General features: G+C 33.9%; 1 protein-coding gene across 1 annotated transcript; it reads left to right on the top strand.

The window, feature by feature from the left end:
- Positions 1-1251: 1251 nt before the first annotated feature.
- On the top strand, positions 1252-24146 carry MAP9 (microtubule associated protein 9). Its single transcript, XM_069493389.1, has 13 exons — positions 1252-1326; positions 2072-2156; positions 2883-3203; positions 7327-7559; positions 10228-10321; positions 12465-12715; positions 14379-14449; positions 15834-16002; positions 16747-16836; positions 18271-18432; positions 18561-18706; positions 18883-19015; positions 24024-24146. Exons 1-13 carry the CDS (start codon positions 1252-1254, stop codon positions 24144-24146), a joined length of 1953 nt encoding a protein of 650 aa, XP_069349490.1.
- The last annotated feature ends 934 nt before the right edge of the window (positions 24147-25080 follow it).

Here is a 25080-nt window from a genome sequence, read left to right as displayed (position 1 = left end):
GCTGCCAGGCCCAGGCGAAAGAGAGAGGTTTGGGGTCGAGGGTCCCCAGGGTCGCGGGGAGCCTGCTGCAGGAGTAGCGAGGGTGGGTACAGACAGCGGGACTTAGGGACCGAAGAAGACGGGACGGAGACCTCAGCAAGGTGGGCACGGGCCTGGCGTGCGCCGGGCGCTCAGCCTGCAGCGGGGTGAGAAGCAGGCGGGGACGCCACCTGGCTAGGCCGGGAACGGTCCCCCGGGCGCGCGCTGCTGTGGGTGGCCCTGTGGCCGAGGCCCAGGCCTCCTTGCTCTCAGCCGGAGAAACGGCGATTTTAATGCAAGTCATCGCGAAAACTTAGTCGTTTTGTTTAACACAGCCCTGTTAACACTTTTGTGAGTGGGCAAAATGGCTTGTAAAAAAATATCGCTGGCTGTTTGTCTAGCATTATGACCTGACCTTTTTTTCTGAGTAACTCTATATGCAAACCTTTTTTTTCTGTGTGCGTGTGGTATTAGTGTTCATGATTTTTATGCTGACAGCCCTCTTGGTAGCCTTTTAAATAAGGCAGGACTGTTTTGTAGGCAATATTATACTTTTTGAATAGAAGAGAGGTGACAAATAAGGTGTTCTGTTTTAATTGGCAACATTTTGTTGTATTAACTTATTGCAATCATTTATGTGCTGATTCTTAAAATAGTTGCAAAATTATTTTAAGATAAATTCTATTTGAATTTTCCTTTTTTTGAAAACAAGCTTAGGTGAGAATTTGATATTTCTTTATAAGAACTCTTTACATTTTTTTGGAGACATTCTCACTCTGTTGTCCAGGCTAATCAGAGCAACCTCAAACTCCTGGGCTCAAGCAATCCTCCTGCCTCACCCTCCCAAGTAGCTGGGACTACAGGTGCACACCACCATGCCAAGTTTTTAATTATTTGTAGAGATAGGGTCTCCCTATATTGCCCTGGCTGGTCTCCAACTCCTGAGCTCGAGCGATCCTCCTGTCTCGGCCTCCCAGAGTGTTAGGATTACAGGCATGAGCACTGCACCTGGCCTCTTTACATTGTTAAATGAAGATGTAGCTCAGTGTTCATATAGGATGCTTTTCTTATTTGGTTTGTCTTTTTTGTGGGGGCACTAAGTGAATGATAGAAATTCTCAAGCATGCAAAGAAGTCTGATTTGTTTTTTCTATATTTCAGCCACCAGCAGAGGTTGAATTATTGCCGTCTTTTAATAGCTATTTTTATAAAGGTAAAGAAAAAAAAATACATGATGTCTGATGAAGTTTTTAGCACAACTTTAGCATATACAAAGAGTCCAAGAGTTACCAAAAGAACTACTTTCCAGGTAAAGTATTTCAAAGCATTTTATTTTGAAGAATTTTACAATGTAAACACTGTATTAGGAATGTTGGACTTGGTAATTCTAGGAGCAGTCCTATATAAAGCAGGAGTAAATCTTAACATTTCTTTTTGAGATTTTGTAGATGATTACGTTTGGGCTCCAGGATCACAAACCCTCTGTGTAGCTTGAGCCTGCAAAAGTAGCTTCAATACTAGGCTTTTACTAAGTTAAAAGTGATATAGCAACTTTAAATTGCTATTTTTATATAAAAACTACTTTTCTGTTGTAATAATTAAGTTTTTTCTTTGGGTCACTACAATTTTGACCTCAGCCTCTAAATCTGCAGAATTGATTATATCCATTTCAGCAATATGCTGCAATAAAAGCTCTTAAAAAGTATCAGTTTCTTCCAATATGCTAGTTTCTAATAAATCCTATGTAAATTGAATCCCTCCTTGCTTATTACTCTCCAGGTCTACTTATAACCTGCAATTAATTTATTTGATATTGTCCATCTCCTCCAGTTCCACTGTGAGCTCCATGAGGGAGGTCTCTTTTCTGTAATGCTCTGCATTGAGTTTGAGGGCTCGGGTGCATCGAATAAAGTAGGCTTGCAGTGAATGTTAGATATCTGAGAAACCTAAGTTTGAAAGCAGTTATTAATGAAGCATTATTTGTTTAAAGAATTAATTCTAAGTATGAGACCTCCACATTTGGATGGGAATTGATTTTAATTATCTCATTTCAGGATGAGCTAATAAGAGCAATTACAGCTCGCTCAGCCAGACAGAGGAGTTCTGAATACTCAGATGACTTTGACAGTGATGAGATTGGTATGTGACAGTATAGAAAAGTAAACCGCATTTCTTCTTTTCGCTTTCTTAGTTTTATATTTAGGCCACTCCCACACCCATAATCACTTATGTTAAAATAATACCTATGAATTCATTTTACCTTTCAAACTTTTGAGCAGAAAGCCACTGTTAATTTTCAAGATGTTGTATGATTGTCCTTGGTTATTTCTGAATGTGTATATGAAAATATAAATTAATTGACAGCAGAGTTGCAGTAAAAAGATGGCTGTCAGTGGTAAACCACACTGGAGAAGACAGGTTCATTTTTAAGGTCAACCCTAGGAGGCCCTATGCTAGTTAGTCACTAAGGCCCATAGAACTAAACTTTGGTGCACATCAGAAGCCCTTTCATAATGTTTTTTATAAATCAGATATTTTTTGGCTGTAATAAGGGGTCAGTTTAAAAAGCAGATACTTCATGTTTCATATATTTGTACCATTAAAATTTAATTTGGTACCCTATAGATAATAAATGATTTGAATAAATTAATGAAAATGAATATTTCATAAATGCTGATGAAAACTGCCTGAATTAGCTGTTTTTCAGAGCTGCAAATCTCTTTGTAAAGTAGATTTTCATCTACTCATTTTAGTATTAATAATTTAATTTCTAGTCCTTAAGGTAATGTTACTTTTTTGGTTTAATGTAACTCTGACAATTTTTAAAAATACTATTGAAAACGTTTTTTCTTTTTCATTTTTCAGTTTCCTTAGGTGATTTTTCTGATACCTCAGTAGATGAAAATCCATTCAAGAAAAAAGTGAATGATTTTCACATATCAGATGATGACGAAAAGAATTCTCTAAGACTGTCTTTTTTGAAAACCAAGAAATCGAACAGCGATAAAACCAAAGATGAGCCAGTTTGCACTATCAAAAATGATAAGGAAATGGCACCTGATGGTTGTGAAGACATAGTTGTAAATTCCTTATCTGAATCTCAAAATAAAGACCAGGAAATTGAAAAAGAGAAAATTAAAGTGAAACCTAAACCCAGAATTCTTCCAATCAAAATCTCATCTTCAGGTAATTTGGTAGATTACTGTAATTGCATTTCTGGAACATTTATTTTCCAATGATCCATCACAATACCTTTAATATGGTAGCCAGTATATATTTAAAAAATATATGACTTAACTTTTCAGTTTTACAGACATAAATCAGAATAATATAACTACAGAGAAAACCCCTAATTCTGATGTCCAGTTGTATATTCAGTCATGCTGATGCCAAAGCACCTTCAGTCATCCATAGTTGCAGATCCCAAAACACCTAGGCCTGTGAGCTTCAATTTTATTTTTGGATGTGGAACTGGAATGAAATCCTCTCTAATCCCCCGCACACTCCAGAGATTAGTTGTAGCAGCATTGGGACTAATCCTTAAAACAACCAACATTTTGCCAGAAAATTTTTTTGGCATTTGTATGTTTGAAGGGGGAGTTTTGTTGTTGAGGTGGTTTGTTGAAGCCTCTAGGCTCTCCTGGAGAAAAGACAAGACCCCTTCATCTCTCTGTTATATAAGAAAATTCAGTAAGGTTCAATTTTCCAAGGGGAGGTTCTGGTGTGATCTGGGATTACAGTAGTTCTCCCCACAATTCTACTGAGCTTTAAGCACAGAGCCGCAAAGGTAGAAAGAAGCAGGAACCAACCCCTCTAAAGTGTCCTGGGACCACCACACAGGAACTTGTGCGTGAAAGGTTAAGCATTTGGTGTCTTTAAGTGCTCTTTCTGTTTTGTAAAGGAAATATTAGTTGATGTTAACCTTCTTAAAAATTTCCTTAAGTTATATTGTCAGTAAATATAGTGCATATTAGATATCACCAGTAACATCAGACAAAACTTTATTTCAGGCATGTATTAAGGTACTGCTCCTCCCCACCCCACCCCCCACAATCCCATTAACTTTGAGTTGAGGAGAGGCTATAAGCAAAAACACTAGAATAGCGTCCAGGACACTGGAGATAAAGCCACTGTATGTTAGTTATGTATGACTTCAGCAAATAGATTAGGCCTCACTCTTGTCATGAGGAGGAGGATAAAGTCTCCTCTTCTTGTCTTAAAAAATTGTTTTGAGAATTTATTGATGTATATCTCATAAACCATAAAATGCTACCAAAATGCAAACATGAGGCGTAATAAAACAGAATTAACTTGCTAAAATGTACTTTCCAAGTGTAGTGAGTAAAACCAAAGACAGAGGGAACAGGAGCATAATTGAACTTGGTTATTAAGAAAATGTGAGCATATAACATCTAAAAATTGATCTAAAACAGATGGATGCATAGAACTAGAAATTTATGGTGGATAATCAGTAAAGCAGTAATAATCCACCTATTTCACATCTTCTTTAAAAAAAACCTGTGGTGAATCAAAATGACTGAGGAAATACTGTATTTTAACCACTAGGTGGCACCAGAAATATAAGTGCTCTACTTAATTATATATGCAATATTATATTCAGCATGTGTGACATAAAAATAATTGCCCAAATAGGTAATCTTACACATTTGATTACAAAACAGAGCATTTTTTAAAAGCATAGGCTTTTTTTTTTCTTTTGGAGAACTTGACAATTCTTCTGAAAGTGGAATTTTGGAATAAAATATATTAAAGACATTATTCCCCAGTTCTTCAGGTTGAAGAATAAAAACTGAGGCTAATGTCACCAAGACAATACCTGGCATATGAAGTTCATTAAGTATTTAAATGAATAAATGAATATATTAATGATTTATTTGTGGTAAAGAAACTGTGGTTCATGAATTTAGCTTTACCTAAATTATTTGACTTTTTTTAATATAATGTTTGAAACTCAATATTTTTAATGTCATGAGATATTTCTGAGTAGTAAGTAATGCCTTATAAAAATATTAGACCTTGAAGGTTTTCTCTGTTCTTTTGTAAAAAGTCCAACAACCAGATTTTCACTCTATAGAAAAACTATCACACAAGTAGTGATTATAGAAAGTATTTTTTGCGGGGTATGTTTTTATTTTAATATTAAAATGACTAAAGTCATGACCTTTGGAGTCAGGATGCTGCTGCTTTAATCCCAGATCTGCAGTTTACTAGAGTTTGTGACCTTGGGCACAAGGCCTCTTTGTTCCTCATTTTATTCATCTTTAAAATGGGAATAATAGTTGAACAACCTCTATGGGTTTGAGGCAATGAAATGAATTCACGTATTTGAAGTGCTTAGAACAGTATTGACATAACTTAAACAATCTGTAAATGTTTTGATTTATTTTACTATTTAGCATTTGTTTATAAGCAGATCATTTCATTTATCTACATATATTTAATGTGAATACATTATGTTTTATTTTGTTATAAGCACTGTGATAGTAACTACATCTATGACATTGAAAAGACATAGCACCAAAAAGATACAGTGAGAACACAGGAAAGCGGGCACATAAATTTACCCGAGGACATCAGGGAAGGCTTCCTAGAGGAGATGGTGATGAAAATAATAATAATAGTGACAAATAGTAGCTATAGTCAGGACTCTTGGTTGAAAGTGACCCAACTCAGACAAACTTAAATAGAAAGAGAAATTCCTCCCCTTATTGAGGATGGGTATCAGAAGGCCTTGCTTTAAGTGTGATTAAGTTTAAGGATGCAGTGCTTTGGGGATGCTGTCTGAATTCTCTCTTTTCTCCTCTTTACTTCTGCCTTGACTCTTGACCCACTCATTCTATCCCCCCAGCCCCAGTCACTTAATCTCGTGGTCCTATTTTCTGTCATTTGGCCTCTTTTTCTCAGTCCTTCATATGGCAGGAGAGAAAGTCACTAATAGTCTCCAAATCACATCCTTCTATCTCCATGACCTTAAAGGCATATCCTCCAACTCGAAATACTAATAGAAAAATTCTGGTCCACTGGCCTGACCTTTGGACCACGTGCTGTGGACAGGGAAATTGAAGTTCCTGTGATAAGCTGGGGGTGGGGTGCATCCTGGGCCCACCCTTCTCACTGGATGTAGAGGAGATATTTGTTACCCACCAAAATCACATGGATGCTGTAGAAGAGAGACTACCCCAAAGAAAGCAGGAGTGATAAACAAACCAAAAAGAAAAAGAAAAAAATGTTTACCACAATTGTCAATGTTCCTTGAGCATTTACCGCGTATCAGTCACTGTGCTATGCACTTTATATAATTTCACTCAGGTCACAGAAGCACCTTAGGAGTTCTTCACTAATTTTATCAATGGGAAAAGCTTCAAGGTGTGTGGAGGTTAAATGATGTGTGTAAGGTTACAGAGCTAATAAGGTTCAGAGCCAAGGTTCAGATATGAGATGTCTAAATTAGACCAGTTTTGAAGTTTTAGAAGAATGCATTTGTAGAGCAATAGAGAAACAAATTTGTAGAACAGGTAAAATTCAGACAATATGTAAGTGGAAAACCTTTCCATCAATGTTTTGAGTGCTGGATGCCTACCAGTACTAGATTCTAGTATTAACGTTGGAGCAATGGAAATAGTAACTGTGAAATTTTAGTAACTGCTAAAGAAGTTTTATAGACTCAAAGAACGATAATTCATAGAATCATCTCGTTCAATATTTCTTCCTCCAGTGAGAATTAGCACTTCTGTCCTCTGTGTGCCAATGTCATTTCCATACTTGTAACAGCACTTACCTTTGTCTTGTAATTTTGTTTAGAAAAAACAACCTGCTGAGTCCTTGGACAGTTCCATTGTCACTGTCTTGATTATGAGGTTCAGTAATGTGTACAAGGCCTGGTATCAGGTACTCAGTAAAGGTTTGGTGGATGAACCTCTTCATTTTATAGAGGTAGAAACTGGGGCAAGGTTTTGATTTGTATGTTTTTGTTTTTAAATTTTTTTTGAATACTATAAAAGTTTATAAAGTTGAAGAGTTAACTTCTCACAAAATTAAAGTATACTAGTTACTTTCAGGGTGGCAACCATTTTTTACTTTGATTGTTAACCATAATTTATTTGTGCCTTATTGAAGCTCTGTGCAGAGAGCAGTTGTGGGCTTCATCTGGACTCACTAGGACAGAGCCAAAGGGCCTGGGTACAGGAGGGAAGTATGGTGGCACCCTGAGGGGTAAATATAGCCATGGGGTTTTTTTTGTTTTTATTTTTTTTTTTGCACACACACCTTAAAGCATTTTATATTTCAGCAGAAAACAGCAGCAGTTTTGAAACAGATGACCATTTTAAACCGTTACCTCGTCCAAGGAGCATGTTAAAAAAGAATAGCCATGTGGAAGAGAAAGGTAGACTAGAAGAAGATAAAGAAACTACCCTCAGTGAAGAAGTAGAACTACATTCTGCACCTTCTCCCCTTCCAAGGCTGAATGACAGACAATTAGAAGCTGAGGAAAAAGCATTCTCTGAAAACGTTGCTCCTGAGGTAAGCACTGCTGCTGAACTGTCGAATTGTGGTCTTGAATTCCAGCCTTTGCTCTGATTATGAGAGAGAATTTATATGCATGCGTATGTGTTTTACATGTTTTCTTCTGCAATTCATAAGGAAATAATTTTAAGATTTGTTTAATATACTATATTCCACTGAGCCTAAAACTCCATCAGTTGTAAAATGTAGCACTAGTAGTTGTATTATATTTTTAGTAGTTACACAGTACATCTGAAAATTATTACAATCTATTTAGAATTGATATTGTATTATTTCATGTTTAATATAGAAACCTTGCAACAGTATAGTTCCATACACTCCCTCATCCATTGTGCTATTGTTGTCATATACATCTACAGATGATATAATCTCCATAATACAATTATAACTATAAAGAGTCTTAAATCCTTTGTATTAGACTTTTAAAGAATTAAAATAAGAATATTTATAGATTTCTCAAAGATAGATAGGTAGATTGATTGATTTTATTTCTGAGGATTTTTATCCCTTCCTGTAGATCCAGATTACCATTTTGTGTTATTTTCCTTCAGTTTTGCAAACTTATTTTTGAATTTCTTGTAATAGAGGTTTACTAGTGATAGATTTTCTGTCCATACTTATCTTAAAAGTGTTTATTTCATCTTCATTTTTGGCGGATGGTTCATCTGAATAGATACTTCTTGGCTGACAGTTTCCTTCTTCTACTCCCAACTCTTTTTAGATCTCTGTTGTTACTGTCAGTCTCTTGTTTCTGTTGAGAAATCAGTAGTCATTTATTTTATTGTTCTCCATATTTAATGTGTTGGTTTTTTTCCTTCTGCTTTCAGGAATTTTTTCAAGATTTTTGTTTTTATCTTTGAATTACAGCAATTTGACTACAGGGCACCTAGGTCTAGTTTTGTTTATGTTTATTCTGGTTGAGGTCTGTTGAGCTTTCAGGATCTGTAAGCTGATGCCTTCTATGAAAATGAGAAGTTTGTGAGTTTTGTTCCTACCCTGTTTTTCTTTCCTGTTCTTTTGGTATTCTAATTACACATACTTTGAAATTTTTGATATGTCCCATTGACCCCTGGAGGTTCTGTTTATGTTTCTCTAATCTTTTTTCCCCTTTGTTTTTCAGATTGAATAATTTGTGTTGCTTTTCTTCCAGTTCACTGACTTTTTTGGCCATTTTTGATCTGCTGTTAAGTCCATTCAGTGAATTTTTTATTTCAGTTATTATAGTGTTCAACTCTAGAATTTCCATTGGCATTTTTTGTATTTTCTTTGTCACTGATAAGATTCCCATCTGTTCAGCCATCATGCAAATATTAATATTTCCCTCAAAGTGCTTGAACATATTTATAATAGTTTAATGTCTTGTCTGCTAACTGCAAAATCTGGGCCATCTCTGAGTTGGTTCCTATTGATGGCTCTTTTTTTGTTTTTAATTTTAATTTTTTTTATGAGTATGTGTTACCATTTTCTGTTTCTTCACCTATTGACTTTGATTGAATGCTGGATATTATAAATGATACAGTGTAGAGATTCTGAATTCTATTATAGCTCTCCAAACATGTTTTCTAGCAAGCAGTTATCATGGCTGGTCTCAAATTTCCAGCTCTGTCTCACCTGCAGTGGGTATCATTGGAAATTTCTGCTTAATCCTTTTAGTTTCTGCGTCTATGATATTACAGAATCCTCTGAGGTTTCCCTTATGCTATATGTAAATGAGGCAAGGGTTCTTAAATTTCAGATGCAGATTTTATGGTCACTGCCCTCTGCTACTTCTCCCCAAACTTACTGGCTGATCTTCTGGTCCTACCTTCTATCCTCTCTCTCCTCAAGTCAATCCGCTGAGGCTGTGGCCTTCTACCCTTAGATCTGCACAGACTGGGGATTTGCTACTAATTTGCAAATCTCCTTAGGCGAAGCTTTGTCTTTCAAGGTAGACCCTGATGTCTTAACCCTTCTGCCATCTTCTCAAATTATTTCTATTGCTTTTGGCATATAATTTTCTTTGTACCCATAAAATATTGTGGGAAAGAAAATTAAAGTATATTATTTATACAACAAAATTAAACTACATTATAAAATCATCACCTTTAGGCTAGACTATTCTATAAAGAGTTGTTTACCTTAGACACACAAATGTAATTATTTCATTTCAGATATAACCTTCAGAATTTTGAAGAAAACACAGGGGCATGAAATCTGTGTACTTTAAAATAATTGGAAGTAGCTATCTACTTATTTTATAAATGCTTTCATTTCGACAACTAGTAATATTGTTTGAAACTAAAGGTTTTTACCTACTGTCTGCTTTATACTTTCCTTCAAAGGAGAATTGTATAAAGAGCTATTAAAATCAAATCTTTGCCTTAAATACTTATAAGAGATTTGATTTCAGAGCAGCAGGAGTTTTGAAAATTGCTAAAAACAAATAGAGAGATGGCAGTTAGATAAAGAACTAGAATAACTCTTTTAGTGACCCCTTTTAATTACCAAGACATCAAGGCTTGAAAGTAAAGCATATTAGCTTCCATTGGCTTTTGGTGTTTCAGTAGCAAACTCCTCAAAATGTAGATTTCAGGGTTATAAGATAGTTTTAATAATGCTATTATCCCCAAAGATTTTAAGAACTAAACTTAAATAGTAAATGCATTTCTTTTTCCAAAAAAAACAGGTTCCATGCTTAACCAGTCTATCATCATCATCACTTAAAGAAAGTCTTGAAGATTCCTTTTTACCAGTAACTGAGGGAAAAGCATCCATAAAAGGTGGTTATATCTAATTATTGTATCTTATTTTATTTGTGAACTCTGTGTTACTTAGAATCCTGTTTGTAAGAGAAAAATAATACTTTGAATAGTTACAGGAAAATATATGTTTGTGTTTGTCTGACTTTTAATCCCAACTATGCAGTTAACTAACTACGTGGTCTCATTTTTTTATTTTTATTTTTTGAGACAGGATCTCACTCTATCACCTGGGCTAGGGTACAGTGACATCATCATAGGTCACTGGAACATCACACTCCTAGGCTCAAGCGATCCTCCTGCCTTAGTCTCCCAAGTAACCGGGACTACAGGCATGTACCACCATGCCCAGCTAATTTATTTGTTTATTTATTTATTTATTTATTTGTAGAGATGAAGTCTCACTATGTTGCCTAGGCTGGTCTTGAATTCCTGAGCTCAAGCAGTCCTCCCACCTCAGCCTCCCAAGGTGCTAGGATTATAGGCATGAGCCACCATGCCCAGCCTACCTCTATGATTTTAGATGCAAAACTTAATCTCTCAGTGACTCAATTTCCCTAAGTTATAAGATTACCTATCTCATAAGGGCGTTGTGAAAATTAAATGGTATAGTGCATTTTAGCCACTAGCCTAGTTCCTGGCACAAGTGGAGTGAGCTCTTAAGGTAAACTATTATAATGTATGTGTTGCTGCAATATTCCAAAGTACATAATAACTAGGAGGAATTTTAGAATGAGGCTAAGCTAGGTTTGATTCTAGGCACAACTACTAGACAAAATAACTAACCCCTCCAGCCCTGTATATTGATCTTTAAAATGGGGAAAATAAGAATAATCTACTTCAGAAGGTGGTCAGAATTAAACACATTGATAAAACATGTAAAGCATTTACAATGATACCATAGTAAGCATGTAGTAAGTGTGATGTGTGAGTTGTTAACATTATTTCTTAGTGCTATGATTTGTAATTTAATGAGAGCTAAGAGGCATGGCTGTTTCTAGGACTGGAATATGTAACTAACATTTATTAAGTGCTTACTATGTAGTATAATTTTTGTCATTTTACAGATGAGAAACACTGAAGTACAGAGATTTTGGGAAACATACCCAAGGTCAGTGATAGAGCCATAGTTTAAATGTTGGGCTCCAAAGTTCTTGTTCTTTTCACTGCGTAGATTGATTAACAGCTTCAAAGAATTCAATCATGAATTGATTCATAAGTACGCTCCAAATGTGAATGTACAACTGTAATAATAAAGTGGTTTCAAACCTAAAAAAATACAGGAAAAAAGTGGCCAAAAAAAAAAAAAAAACCTAGTTTACCTTACCTCAAAACAAGTTCCAAAAAAAAAAAATGACTGTATTGAAACCAGCAGAATTAAGACTTTTAACAGTGAAGATACAGGGTTAGCCAGGAGGAAGGAGCCTGGTAGAATTGAAAGTTGGTGATCCCCACAGAAAGCACTGATTTCTTTCTGTTGAGCATTGCAAAGTAGGGTAGAATCAGAATACTAGAAGCAGTTTCTAAAAGCAAAACTGAATCCTTTTATGCCAGAGCTTGAGCCTGTCCCTTGGAGCACTGAGAGAATAAGTAACAGGCCTGTCTTCGGTGCCCTTTTTGGTAGGAGAGGCAGCACTGCATCATGGTGGGCATGAAACTAACTAGACACTGGCTTTCTTCTCTGTGTAAAATTGCATTAATTCTTGGTTCCCTCTGCATATGTGCAATTCAGCAATTGTACTTCCAGTAATTGTAGTAGCCTAGAGATGTGTGCCTCGCAATTACACAGCCTGTTGTTCCAGCTAAGAAGCACAGGCTTTAGAATTGAACAGATATTGCCATCTCACTTGGTTGGTTTATACATCAACAAATGCTTTTGATGTGTCTTTGTTTTAGAGTAGTTATTCCATTATATTCATTAATATGCTACCCTTCTAAGTATTAGGTTTGTCAAGTGCTTCATTAGATTAAGGGTAGCTACTTTTTCTTTTGTAGATCACTTTTGAAAAAAGGTGTATTCAAGTTCAGTATGATAGTTTTCTTCATATTTTATTTTGTGAGAAACAAAGAATACAGTCCTCATTTAAAGGAAAACAAATGAATCTTTTATCTATCTTATTAATTCAGAAGGGGGTTTTAATACTGTTAGTCTATCTCAAAATAGATCAGAATGAAGAATTCACTCAAAACCATGAAGATTCCCTGAAATCAGATGAAAAAGAAGAGAATTCATCTTCGATAGACTTGGTCACTACTGCACTTGAGAAATCTAAGGAAAGTCAAGTGACTGATAATGACCTTGAAGAAGAAAAGGAGAAAGCTGAACTGAGTGTGAATGATGACTTAACAGCTGATCCACTATTATCTAAATCTCAGAGTATCTTAATATCCACTGATGCAGCAGAATCTGCAAAGGTATTTATATACATTTACACCTTTTATACTACAACTTAAAACTTGAAATAGAACTTTAAAATATTTTATCTTCTGTATTATTCACTTCTGAATTACCTGTGGAAAACTCATCTTTTGATACTGGTATTATATTGTCAAGTGGTTCTTACTTAATTCAATAGAATTTTAACATCAAGGAAAGTTGGCAGTGAAGATAATGAAACCTAATGTTTCATTAAAAATTATCAGAAATATATGATCAGAATATACTTTTTAATATCTCAGAAATACCCATACTGCATAGGTTTCTACAGGTCTTCATATTTTTAAAATATAGCTATCTGAAACAATTTCTAAGGTTTTCAATTAAAGGGGTTTTTTTGGGCATCATTTTAAAGCATTTTAACAATTTTAATGAAAATCTTTAAATATTTATCAACATCCATGCTTTTTTAAAGAAATGGACAGTGTGATGAAGAGCGTTATTATTTATAATATTAAGAAACAAATTTTTGGTGTGTAGATTACTTGTCCCTACACCAAATTGTGCCTGAGTACTATTATATTTTTTAAATTTATGGTATATCATTTTTAGTTTTTGTTTCTCCTGAATTTAATCTTTATCTCTTATAGCAGCAGTTTAGCTAGCGGCTATGTGTGTGTATTCATTATTAGGGGAAGAAAACAGTCCTAGTTGCAAATTTGTTTAGCAGGACTTTTATAATACAAAATATTAGCTTTCATTAAAATTTATGGAGAAGGTTCATTAAGCCATGTTCCAGGTATATCATCTTTAGCTACTTTGCCTAGGAGAAAACACTACTGCCAGGTCAGGGATGTGTTTACATCTGTGCTGTCACCCTGCAGCTAGCACCCATCTACCTGTGTAAAGTAGAAAAGTTACTCCTTAACAGAAAGAAGGATATTCTGGAGTTTACAGACAGGATCTTGGAAATGCCAAATAGAGGTGATTCTCAGTTAGAACAGGCAACTCTCATTTAGAATTAGAAAGTAAGATCATAACATATTTCTTTTGACTGGACTCTTGGCTTTATTCTTACTCTCTACTGAGTGATCTTTCTTAGGTCTGAATCTAATCATTCCCCATTTGTTGGTTTCTCATTAGGAGGATAAGACCCAAAGCCCTTTCCATCACCTAATGATCTCACATGGCTCTTCTCTGACCACACAGTCCTCCACTCTCCCCACTGTTCCCTGTGCTTCAGCACCATTCACCTTTTTCGGTTTTTCAAAAGTATCAAGTCCTGTCCCTTCTCAGGCTTTTAGCATCGTTGTTTCTTTCTTTCCACGGACCTTCATGTGGCCCCTTTTCCACTCATTACTTCTCTCAGCTCTGATGTCAACCCCTCAGGGAAGCCTTCCGTGATCAACTTCATTCAAGCAGCCCCTCAACTCCCCCCACCCCCCAAGTCACTCCCTGTCACTGTACACTATTTTATCTCCTTCATGAGTCACATTTGTTTATGTGTCTATTGTCAGTCAATCCTCCTCTAAAGTTTAATATCCTTGAGGGCATTTTATTCACTAATTTCTTCCCAATGCCTACTGTGTTTGACACAGGGTAGATGCTTAAAAAATACTAATTTCCTGGCAGTTTGGCTTTTAACACCTAACAGTGATAGTTATGGTGAATAAACCGTCTATGGCATTTTCTGTTTAATAGAAAACAATTGAAGAGAGAAATATGAAGAATAACAAGTCAATAAATAACAGAGCATCCAGTGCATCTGGCAGGTAATCAAGTTATCAATATCCCTCTCATTTATGGGTTTGCATTCTAGCAAAGTTGGTCTTAATTTGACTTCCATAAAATAAATTTCATTTGGTGTTACTTTATTTTCTCTTACTTTCTATCTCATGAGTAATGGAGTAGTTACTTCATGATAAAACTCCTTAGTTGATTATATTAGAAGAATTAATAAAATGTTATGACTGGTTGTTTTAATGCCTGGAATTGTTATATAATACCTTTGATCTCCAGGATCTTCCTTCCAGGGATATTTCTAGGGATATTTTTCTTCTTTCCCTGTTGTCAATGATTAGGGATTCTGCATACTCTCTACACTGCTCCTGGATGGAGCTTTCTCCTGTTTTTCCTGTAACAGTACATACAAAATGGTAATAAAGCTGAAGTCCAGCATTGTACTTATCTACTAAGTTTCTTCGTCTAACATGTGAAAAATTGTACTTAAAGGCTTCAGGTTCTATAAACTGAGTGAGTGTATTAAAATGATAAGAATTTATAGAGCTTCATAGATGCCATACCTAACTCATAAGTACTAATGGAAACCTGAATCTTTTAAATTATCGTTAATAAAATTATCATTAATCAAATAGAACAGGGCCAATTAGAATTGACAGCTTTGTGGCTGAAAAAATATGTACTTTCTTTTTTTTTTTTTCTTTTTCTGAGACAGAGTCTCACTATCTTGCTTGGGCTAGAGTGCCATGGCATCAGCCTAGCTCACAGCAACCTCAAACTCCTGGGCTCAGGCGATCCTCCCACCTCGGCCTTCCAGAGTTCTAGGATTACAGGCGTGAACCACCGCGCCCAGCCTGTACTTTAAATTTCTCTGTTGTAGCTATTCGATTCTGCTGTTGTAGCAGGAAAGCAGCCATAGACAAAACTTAAATGAGTGAATATAGCTATCATACAATAAACTTTCTATATCAGAACAGATGGCAGACCATATTTTCTCACCATCCTCTGAAATAGAGGGCACTGTTCTTTCTGGCTTTATATTTGGAATTGTTCATAAAAACCAAATAATGCAAGAAAATGTTAAAAGAATGATTAAAATCTACTTTAATAATATTGTTTTTTCCATGTAACTTGAGATATGGTCCATGTTTCTTAAAAAGCTTCTAATTTAAATATCTAAATGGAACAATCATTTGAAACCTATATAACTTAAGGTATAAAATTAAATTATGTTGAATGGGACTCTTCATATACTAAGAAAAGATGATACATGTTATCTACATCATTTTCAAAGTTACTATAATTTATTAAATTATAATGTAGTTTTCAAATGTAATAGTTGCATACTCTAACAGATCTCTCTTCTACAAAATGCAATTTGTAATATTTTGTCTTGATTTATTTGAACCTTTTCAGATTAATGACCTCTGAGTTTTTAAAGAAATATAATTCTAAAAGGAGAACTTCATCAACAACTACCTCTTCTCACTATTTAGGGACTTTGAAAGTCTTGGACCAAAAGGCTTCACAGAAACAGAGTATAGACCCTAAAAAGGCAGATAACATAAGGGCAGTTGTTTATCAGGTAAAAAAGGAAATTTTTTTTTAAAAAAAGAAGAAAAATTAATCACTTTCATAAGGCTACATGTGTATCAAAGAATAAAGTGAAACTGTCAGAAATGATGGTTTAATATTTAAATTTATTATAAGGGAAAGGTTTTCTTTTATAATACATCAGCAATGCAAAGCTATTTTACTAAATTATTTGCATCTACACTTAACTGATTAGTTATTTTTAAAGAAAGGATATGCTATTTCAGTTTATAGAAATATAGCAAAGGACAAATGTTGTAAGGTCTATGTATGTTTTTATGCTTTTTCTCCTTGTAGTTTATATTATTATGAACAAAAAGAGTTTTTAAATTTTTTCTTTCCTGAATTTTGTTAGGCTTATACAGAAAAAAATTTTACTAATTTTTTGACAAGTCTAAAAAAGGTCTTTTTTATCTCGTTTTTTATACAGAACAGTATACTTTAGAACATTGTGGATGTGAATTTCAGAGAGAAATGTTAATATATGTAGTCAGCATATTTAGTATTTGAAGTCTATTGTTAATACTAAGAAAGGTAACGTACATAATTTTCTTAACTAATAATCAGCTTTACTTATTAGAATATTATCATATAAATAATACTAGCTTATATAGAATTTATAAATTTTGTGTTTTCCTTTTTTTGAAGTTTTAATCAAATATTTTGGAAATAAATAAGAGATCTAATTCATTTAGGAAATTTTGAATATCATGTAGCCTTTTTCTTGTTTTTATAGGAATGGTTAGAAAAGAAAAATGTATATTTACATGAATTGCACAGAATAAAAAGGATTGAAAGTGAAAACTTAAGGATCCAAAATGAACAGGTATTCTGAAATACAGAAATAAAAATATTCTCGATGTTTATGTCAATAATATATCTCAGAATATTTAACTTTTCTAAGTCAACTTTTTAAAATGGGAGGATAACTTGTATACTAAAGAATTGATTTCTGGTTTTATTTTTGTTGTACTTACATTTTTAGACTGCTATAAATGTAACTTTTACATGAAAACACAGACATTTTTATTTTACATATGTATAGGATAGCTTTGCCACTACTGATTATGAACTTATATTGTTTGTGACCACCTAATTCACTCTTAAAAGTTAACTTTATTTAGAACTTAGCCAAGAAGATAAAGGGTTACTAAACATTCATTAGCCTTCAGTTTTCCTTGTTTCTCTCTTGAATTTTCTATGTATGTTCAAGACCAACCCCTGCCTGTGCTGTTGACCTGTATCCTTTCCCACTGACTGGAGCTAGGCAACTGTTCCAGTCTCTCCTGGACTTTCAGTCTCTTCCTCTGACTCCTGCCTGATAACCTACACCATGCTCAGTCCTTTCCTATCTTCCAAAATAAGAGTTTGGAAAAAGACATTTCATTGTGCTGCTCAATACTAAAGTAGATTTAGAAGAAACAATACTTTCCCAAGTGGACTGCACTATAATAAACTGGTAGCGAGTGGAGCAGCCCTCCAGGGGGTGTGCTTGTATACCTGTTAACCACATTTGTAGCATTATTCTGCTGTGGTCAGTGCCATTTATCTTGTTTGATTTTTCACAACTCTATGAGGTACATAGTACTTTAACTTCTAAATTATGTTACCTCCATATAAGGTTTTATGTCATTTAGTATAAACAATATTCTAAAGCAAACATAGAATACTTTGGGATTAGATTGAAGTAAGTAAAATAACAACGTATACAGTTGCTCTACAGTCTCCTGCGTAATTTTCAGTCTGGCATACATTTTCAAAATTTGGGCTATGTTTGTGCAGTAAGAATTTTATGCTTTGATATCATTCAAAACTAGGGTTCAAACCAAAGATCTGCACTTTATTGTGTGACTTGGCCAATTGGCTTTACACTAGCTTACTTTGTAAGCTCTTAACTTTCCTGAGTTTTTTTAACCAAAATATTTTATTATAAAAATTTTACCATACCACTTAGCCTACTATAGTTTATTTTCATATCATTTGTTTAGTATGCTTATGAAAATAATAATTGACTTCTCATGAAGGTCAGTATCTGATAAATACTTTCAGAAAAGGATATTTTAAAATCAATGAATAATTCAGAGAACATTTTTAATAAATTAATTTATCTAAACCATTCTAAATTGTCTGCTTTGAAACTTAATTTTTACATATGATAAATATCAGAGGATTAAAGATAAATGCATTTGTATATATCCAGCTATAGTTGTCTGTCTATTTATACATACTTATGTATCTGCTGTTATTTTGTCCACTACAGAAAAGAGCTGCTAAGAAAGAAGAAGCATTAGCATCATTTGAGGCCTGGAAAGCTATGAAAGAAAAGGAAGCAAAGAAAATAGCTGCAAAAAAGAGGCTTGAGGAAAAAAACAAAAAGAAAACTGAAGAAGAAAATGCTGTGAGAAAAGGAGAAGCTCTACAAGTATTCAAGATCTTTGAATATCTTTATTCGTTTTAAATGTTAATATTTGAAATCTAAATTAATGGTTAATCATATTTTTACTTTTTTTATAATATTCACAGTAAGAAAATCATTCTGAACTTTTTCAGGCTTTTGAAAAATGGAAAGAGAAAAAGATGGAATATCTTAAAGAGAAAAATAAAAAGGAGAAAGAATATGAAAGAGCAAAGAAACAGAAAGAGGAGGAAACTGTTGCTGAGAAAAAGAAAGATAATTTAACTGCTGTTGAAAAATGGTAATCCAAAATGATAAATATTTTGATAGATTTTCATAACACTTGAGGCTTTCCTAAAATTTATTTACTTGAAGCTTACGAATGTATCATAATCCTATTATTGTCAAAAGTATATTAGGGGATCTTTATTATATATTCTCCTTTAACTTTCCAGTGTTTTATACTATTCTATATAGGAATGAAAGAAAGGAAGCCTTTTTCAAGCAAAAGGAAAAAGAGAGAATAAATGAGAAAAGAAAGGAAGAACTTAAAAGAGCTGAGAAAAAAGATAAAGATAAACAAGCTATTAATGAGTATGAAAAATGGCTGGTAGGTACCAGTTGTTAATGCACCTGTGTCTTTTTCATGTACTACTTTTTTGTGTCTTCCAGGTAGAAACGATCAGTAGGTATGGAACAGATAACATCAGAATTAGGAACAGAGAAGACTTATCATTCTCTCCTACTGCATATAAGATATTTTCTTTGATTTACTAATGTCTGTTCATGCTCCTACTATTCCCTCAAACAGCCAGGCTTAAAACTTCAGTTATAATCTTCTTCCTTACCTGCATTCCATTCTTCCTTTGCAGTGATTCTCACATCTGAAATCATAGAAAGCCTACTGAGGGTATGCCAGATTATTTCAGATGGAACTTGGTCATGACACACTGAATTTAATAGTTAGAAAGTTATTCCATTTTTTATTTGTTTTTGCTATTTCTGATGACCTCATAGAGAAAGAATTAATTAGATGTTTTTAATGAAAGAGAGCAAGTTTGAGGTTTGGGAAGAGCAGTATCTAGCTATACACACACACACACACACACACACACACACATATGGTTTCAGTTTATTTGTGTTTATGGAAGTTACTTTTCACTGATGTCAAGCAAAAGGCCATTGGCCATTTGCATTTTAAAATATCAATATAAATATGCATTTTTATCAATTTTTGAATAAGTAACACATTGTTATGAATAGGTACTTAATGTGAGTAGGTACACATTCATATAAATAGTCAACACAATCACGTGATTCAGCAATCAAAAAGTGTAAAATTTCTCTACTGTCTATTCATCAGAGTTTCTTATCAATTTTTTTTTAATTCATACCAATCAGCTAATTAAAAAATTTCATCCAGGGTATTTTTGATATGCATTTTTCTGGTTAGGATAGAGCTTGAGCGTCTTTCTTTTCATTGTGTAAGGGCCATTTCTATATTTCTTTTTCTGTAGACTGTAAATTCATAGATTTTGCACACTTTTTTATTAGATCATTTGTTTTTTTCTTACTCATCTCTAGAAGCTTTTTATGTACTAGGGAAATTAGCCTATCTTTTTTCATGTATTGCAAATTTTTTCACTATATTGTTGGTTTCCTGACTTTGCTTATAGTATTTTATCCTATGAAGAATCTAATTTTATTTTTAGATACAAATTTATCAATCTTTTGGCTTTTGATTTTCAAGCTTAGTTGAAAAGACCTTCTTCACAATTTGAGGTTAAAAAAGTCCTCCCATTTTCTTCTAACAATTTGATGACTTTAATATCTTTCTTAACATTTTTTCTAATTAGTATTTATCCTGATGTATAGTGGGAAATATGATTCCAACTTTATTTTTTCCAAATGCATCTTTTACAAAATAACCCATCTTTTACCCACTGATTTGAGGTGCTGCCTTTATGATATGATACATTCTTATATTTTGGGGTCTGTTTCTTAACTTTTTGTTCCATTGTCAATCTCATGATACATATTCTAGTACCACACTGTTTCATTATTGACTTGATAAGTCTAAATATGTTTGCATTCATCTCCCTTTATAGTTCTTCTTTCATAGTATTTCTGACCATTTTTACTTACTTTTTCCCATAAACTTAAGAGTCAACAGTAGTTAGAGAGGCACATGAGACCAAAATGAGCTATTTAAAGATAGGATGAAAAGGCAAAAACACTTAGGAATAAACTTAAGAAATGTACAAGATCAATATAAAGAAAAGTCTAGAACTCTCCTGAACAATGCAAATGAAGTCTTGAGAGAATGGAATAAAAACTGCTCTTGGATAGCAACACTTAACCTTATAATTATGTTACAAAGATGTCAGCTCTCCCTGAAGTAATTTAATGCAATCCTAATAAAAAAAAGACAACAAAGGATTTATTGTTATATACTGACTTTAGTACTGCTATATGCTAATTCTACACAGAGAAATAGTAATAAAATAAGGTGATAAAAATTGTTTTTATATTTAAATGAAAGATGATATTTCATGATTTTCTTAGGTTAAACTCAAGTTCTAACTTTTTAAAGAACTCTGTTCTAAAAAAAGTGAAGAGTCTTCTTATATTAAGGAGATATATACTAACTGCTAGTATTACTTAGGGTAAATATAAATGTTTGAATTTTCAGTTTTTTTCCTACATTTTCCTGAAAATGGTATAGAATTTCCTTAATGACTAAGTCATAGTTAAGTACACTATTTTTAATTATATTTATTTAGTCACTTTGTTGTTATCATCAGATCTCTGAAGAACAAGAACTCATCAAAGACCAAAGTAACATGTTTCAATATGTAGTAAAATTTCTACAAATAAAATGCTACCTAAAAAGCATAAATATACATGTTACAGATCTACTGTCTATCTTACCAAGTTCTTACTGAAATTTGTTTGCTGATAAAATGGGAAAATGCCCCTATATTAAAGTGTAGTGACTTCAGTGTTCATGTAAAATAACATCTCAACATTTTGATCCACAACCTAGCTTGAGTAGTAGGCATTTGGTAGTTAATTGTTTTAGGGGAAAATTATAGTCAAAGATCAGATAAGACTTTCTTCTTCATGCCAGTTCTCAAATAAATTCATAGTTACCTTTAATAGGAAAATGAGCAAAAGGTTCAGTCTCCCACAGATGACAATCAGAAAGACTTTTCAACAAGGTTCTTTTAATTATCAAGGTAACATTGATTCCTGTTAATTGATAGTAAGGTTAATAATTGTCCATTTGCTGTCCTGGCTTTTCGGCATCCTGCTAGGCAGATCAAGCTTGTTTCAAATGATTGTCTCTCTCTCTCTCCATGTTAAGTGGGATGTGCAGAAAGAGGTTTATTCAGTCAATTTCTGTGGACATAGCCTGGTCACTGCTTTTCCTCCACCTACATGGATGGTCTGCCTCTCTCTAAAATACTAAAATGATTGATTACGATCTCATTACAATTTTTCTTTTCTCAATTAAGATTCTGAAAGGAAGTTCCCTCTTCACTGTAATAGGCATAGCAAGCAAGCAATCATGCTAACATTCTCATGACATGGAGCAAGGACATGGATGTACTGATGAAAGACGCATAGACACTAATAAGTTACCCTAATGCCTCTCCTCCCAAGCCATGGGCCTGCGGGGCCAGGGTTGTCCCAGGGTTTCCCTGATACTGCTACTGTTTGAGACATATGAGGAAACCACCAAACTTTGTAGTGTTAACAGAGACTTAAAGAAATGCAGAGACACTCCAAGTTACAGGATGGAAAGACCAAGTACAACTAACATTTCAAGATAAATGTTTAGATTTCATGCTAATCCCCAGATACCCAGTTATTTATTTGAAGGGAGAATGTGCAGGGAAATGAAATAGTTCTCAAATTCATCTGTGTAATAAAAATGTAAAAATATGGAAGATGACATTTTGAAAATAATATTAATGTGAAGCAGGACTATTCCTGTCAAGCAATAAAATGAAAATGTACCATTCTACTCCAGCATTCTTTCTATCTTCCTGAATTATTCCCATCAGCTTCCAGGATAAGTAATTTTAAATAAAAATATACTGTTAACTCTGCATTTCCCTCCATCTGTGGTCTCCCTTTTCTCTGCTTTTCTTTATAGTGAAACTTCTGGAAAGTTTTGTTTACACTTCTGTAGTTTTCCATGTCCTTTTTATTCTCATCCCACGCCAATCTTGTCTCGTCCTCATCAATACACCAAAACTGTACTTTGAAAGTTACAGGTTTGCGTCTAGGCAGGCTAACTTGCGTTTCTGTCCCGTTTACCAGAATGTGTCTGCATCTTGCACCATAGACTCTCTCCTCTTCTTGCATCCGTCTCCTCCCCTGGCTGGCATGCTGCCCTCCCAGAGAGGTTTTCCTCTCACCTCCCTGCCCGTCTTCTGTGTCGCCCGTTGAATTCTTTTACCCACACTCCAAATGTTAACTGGCCTGCAAGGCCCCATGTGATCTCACTCTTCTACCTTTATGTTGGCATCTGGCTCCCACCTCCTGTCCCCCACGTCCCACCAAGCCTTAGTCACACTGGCTCTCTTTCGTTTCTTCCCACATCTCGAATGTTTCCCATTTGCCAGAACCCTCACCCCTCCTGTTTTCTCCTCTTGAAATGCTCTCCCCCAACACTTAGCACAAGTGGCTTCTCTAATCCATCATGTCTCACTTTAAAGTGACTTTCCCTGAATCCACTTTTCTTTGAAAGTAAGTACTGCCCTTTAATCTTTCTCACAGTTTTCTTTTTAATGTTTCATAGAAATTCACATGAATGATCTTCTGTTTATTTTCTTGTTTATTATCTATTTGTTTTGAAAGTTCCGTGGGTGACAGGGACCACATTTATGTTTGGATTTTTTTTAATTATTTTTATTTTTGATTGACACATAACAATTGTATGTAATTATGGGGCACAGTGTGATGTTTCCATATATGTATACACTGTATAAGGATCAAAAATGACTATAAAAAGGTAATGTAGATAAAATGTTTGATGCAAAGATAATATTTATTACATGAAAATATACAAATTGCTAAAAATTAGAAGCATTGATACCTATACAGTTAGAGAGGCCAAATAATTGAGTAGAAAATTCACAGAAGGGCTAAAGAAATGTTTGAAAATGGGCTCAAGCTCAATAATGAGCAAAGAAACATTAATCTGAATTTTCAACTATTTTTAAAAAATTCAAAGTATCTCATGCTGCCGTGGCACATTCAACCTTTGCAACCCAATAAATTTACTTCTGAGAATCTGTTCTCTGAAGTCCTAACTAACTTCTGGTAATTCCTATCTTTAAGGTGTAGAATTGTAGGTCTTTTTTTTCCATTTTACATAATTCATTTTTAATATCACTTTTAATATTAAAAAGGTTAAGTGCTATTAATACCTATTGATAGTATACTTATAAGTTGACAATGTTCTCTAGCTGCTATTTCTTTATAACCTATTAAATTAGGAAGTGATATATAAAATCTTATAATGGATTATTCTTCAATAAGCAACTTGATTTGAAAATAATGTTCATATGTGTATATAAATTTATAGTTTTCTATTTGCTTTTTAGGAAAATAAAGAAAGGCAGGAAAGAATTGAACGAAAACAAAAGAAACGACATTCCTTTCTTGAAAATGAGGAACTTCCTCCATGGAGCCCTCCAAGCAGAACTGTGTTCTCAAAAGTGTTTTAATAATTCTAGTTCTTATATTACTTAGCTATTTATCAATTTGCCAACTTTAGCCATGGATTTAAAATTATTTGTTGAATTATTTTTAGTTAGAAGAATATATTTTAGTTAAATGCCAGACACTTCTGCTGACAATGAAAAAGATACTCTGGAGTTTAATCAGTGAAAGCATTTTTGAACTGTAGATAAACTGTAGATAAACTGCCTCAAATGAAAAGATAATAATCATATTGTTCTTACCATTAAAATACATACAGCTTTATCATGTCTTGGTAATTCTCACAGTGGAGTGATTCATGATCTCTTCACTAAGCTCTGCATGTTACTTAAGTATGTTTAATCCCAATAATAAAAATGAAACCATCTAGGTACTATAATCATAGAAACAATTCAATTTGTGGATGATATGCATCTAGATTCAGGTTTTTAAATGGTCGGTCATTGGGAGTGTGCATATATTATTTCTTCTAAAACTGATTTTCAGCACAAAGCAGTTGTATTTACACTGTGCAAGGTAGAATTTTGGTCAATTGAGGTAATAGTTCAGTAGAACTTTAGTCATCGAGGCATCTTAAGAGTTTTGCCTTGAGTTTGAATATGAGTGCACTTTATTCCAAGGCCTAAATGACAATCATAGGCACTTTATAATGAACCCATCTCTGAAATTTTTCTTTCTAGATTGTATCACAGTTTATTATTTCAGTGACCAAAAGACATTATTTTCTTGGTAGTGATATACTTCCACATTATTTATGGAAATTCCACAGGAGTTCAAGAAGATTATCACTGTAATTAACTTCCAGACTAAAGCCATACATGTGGTTAAGGCAATTGTCCTCTTAACTAATCCAAAGTTTTATAGCTTATATTTAGAAGACAGCTGTATGGGAAGGTAAATTTGTAGAAAATTTTATTTATTTATTTGATCTCTGCATGT

This window comes from Eulemur rufifrons, chromosome 18 (assembly GCF_041146395.1).
Source record: "Eulemur rufifrons isolate Redbay chromosome 18, OSU_ERuf_1, whole genome shotgun sequence".
NCBI lineage: Eukaryota > Metazoa > Chordata > Mammalia > Primates > Lemuridae > Eulemur > Eulemur rufifrons.
Note: the sequence above shows the minus strand (reverse complement) of the source record. Positions and strands in the feature narration are given on the sequence as shown.

What these genes read in the sequence shown, in the direction of transcription:
- MAP9 (XM_069493389.1), top strand. Translation starts at nt 1,252, where the DNA reads ATGTCTGATGAAGTTTTTAGCACAACTTTAGCATATACAAAGAGTCCA. An exon ending in CCAAAAGAACTACTTTCCAG is followed by an intron (nt 1,327 to 2,071) that starts GTAAAGTATTTC and finishes ATCTCATTTCAG; the next exon opens with GATGAGCTAATAAGAGCAAT. An exon ending in TTAACTGCTGTTGAAAAATG is followed by an intron (nt 18,707 to 18,882) that starts GTAATCCAAAAT and finishes TATTCTATATAG; the next exon opens with GAATGAAAGAAAGGAAGCCT.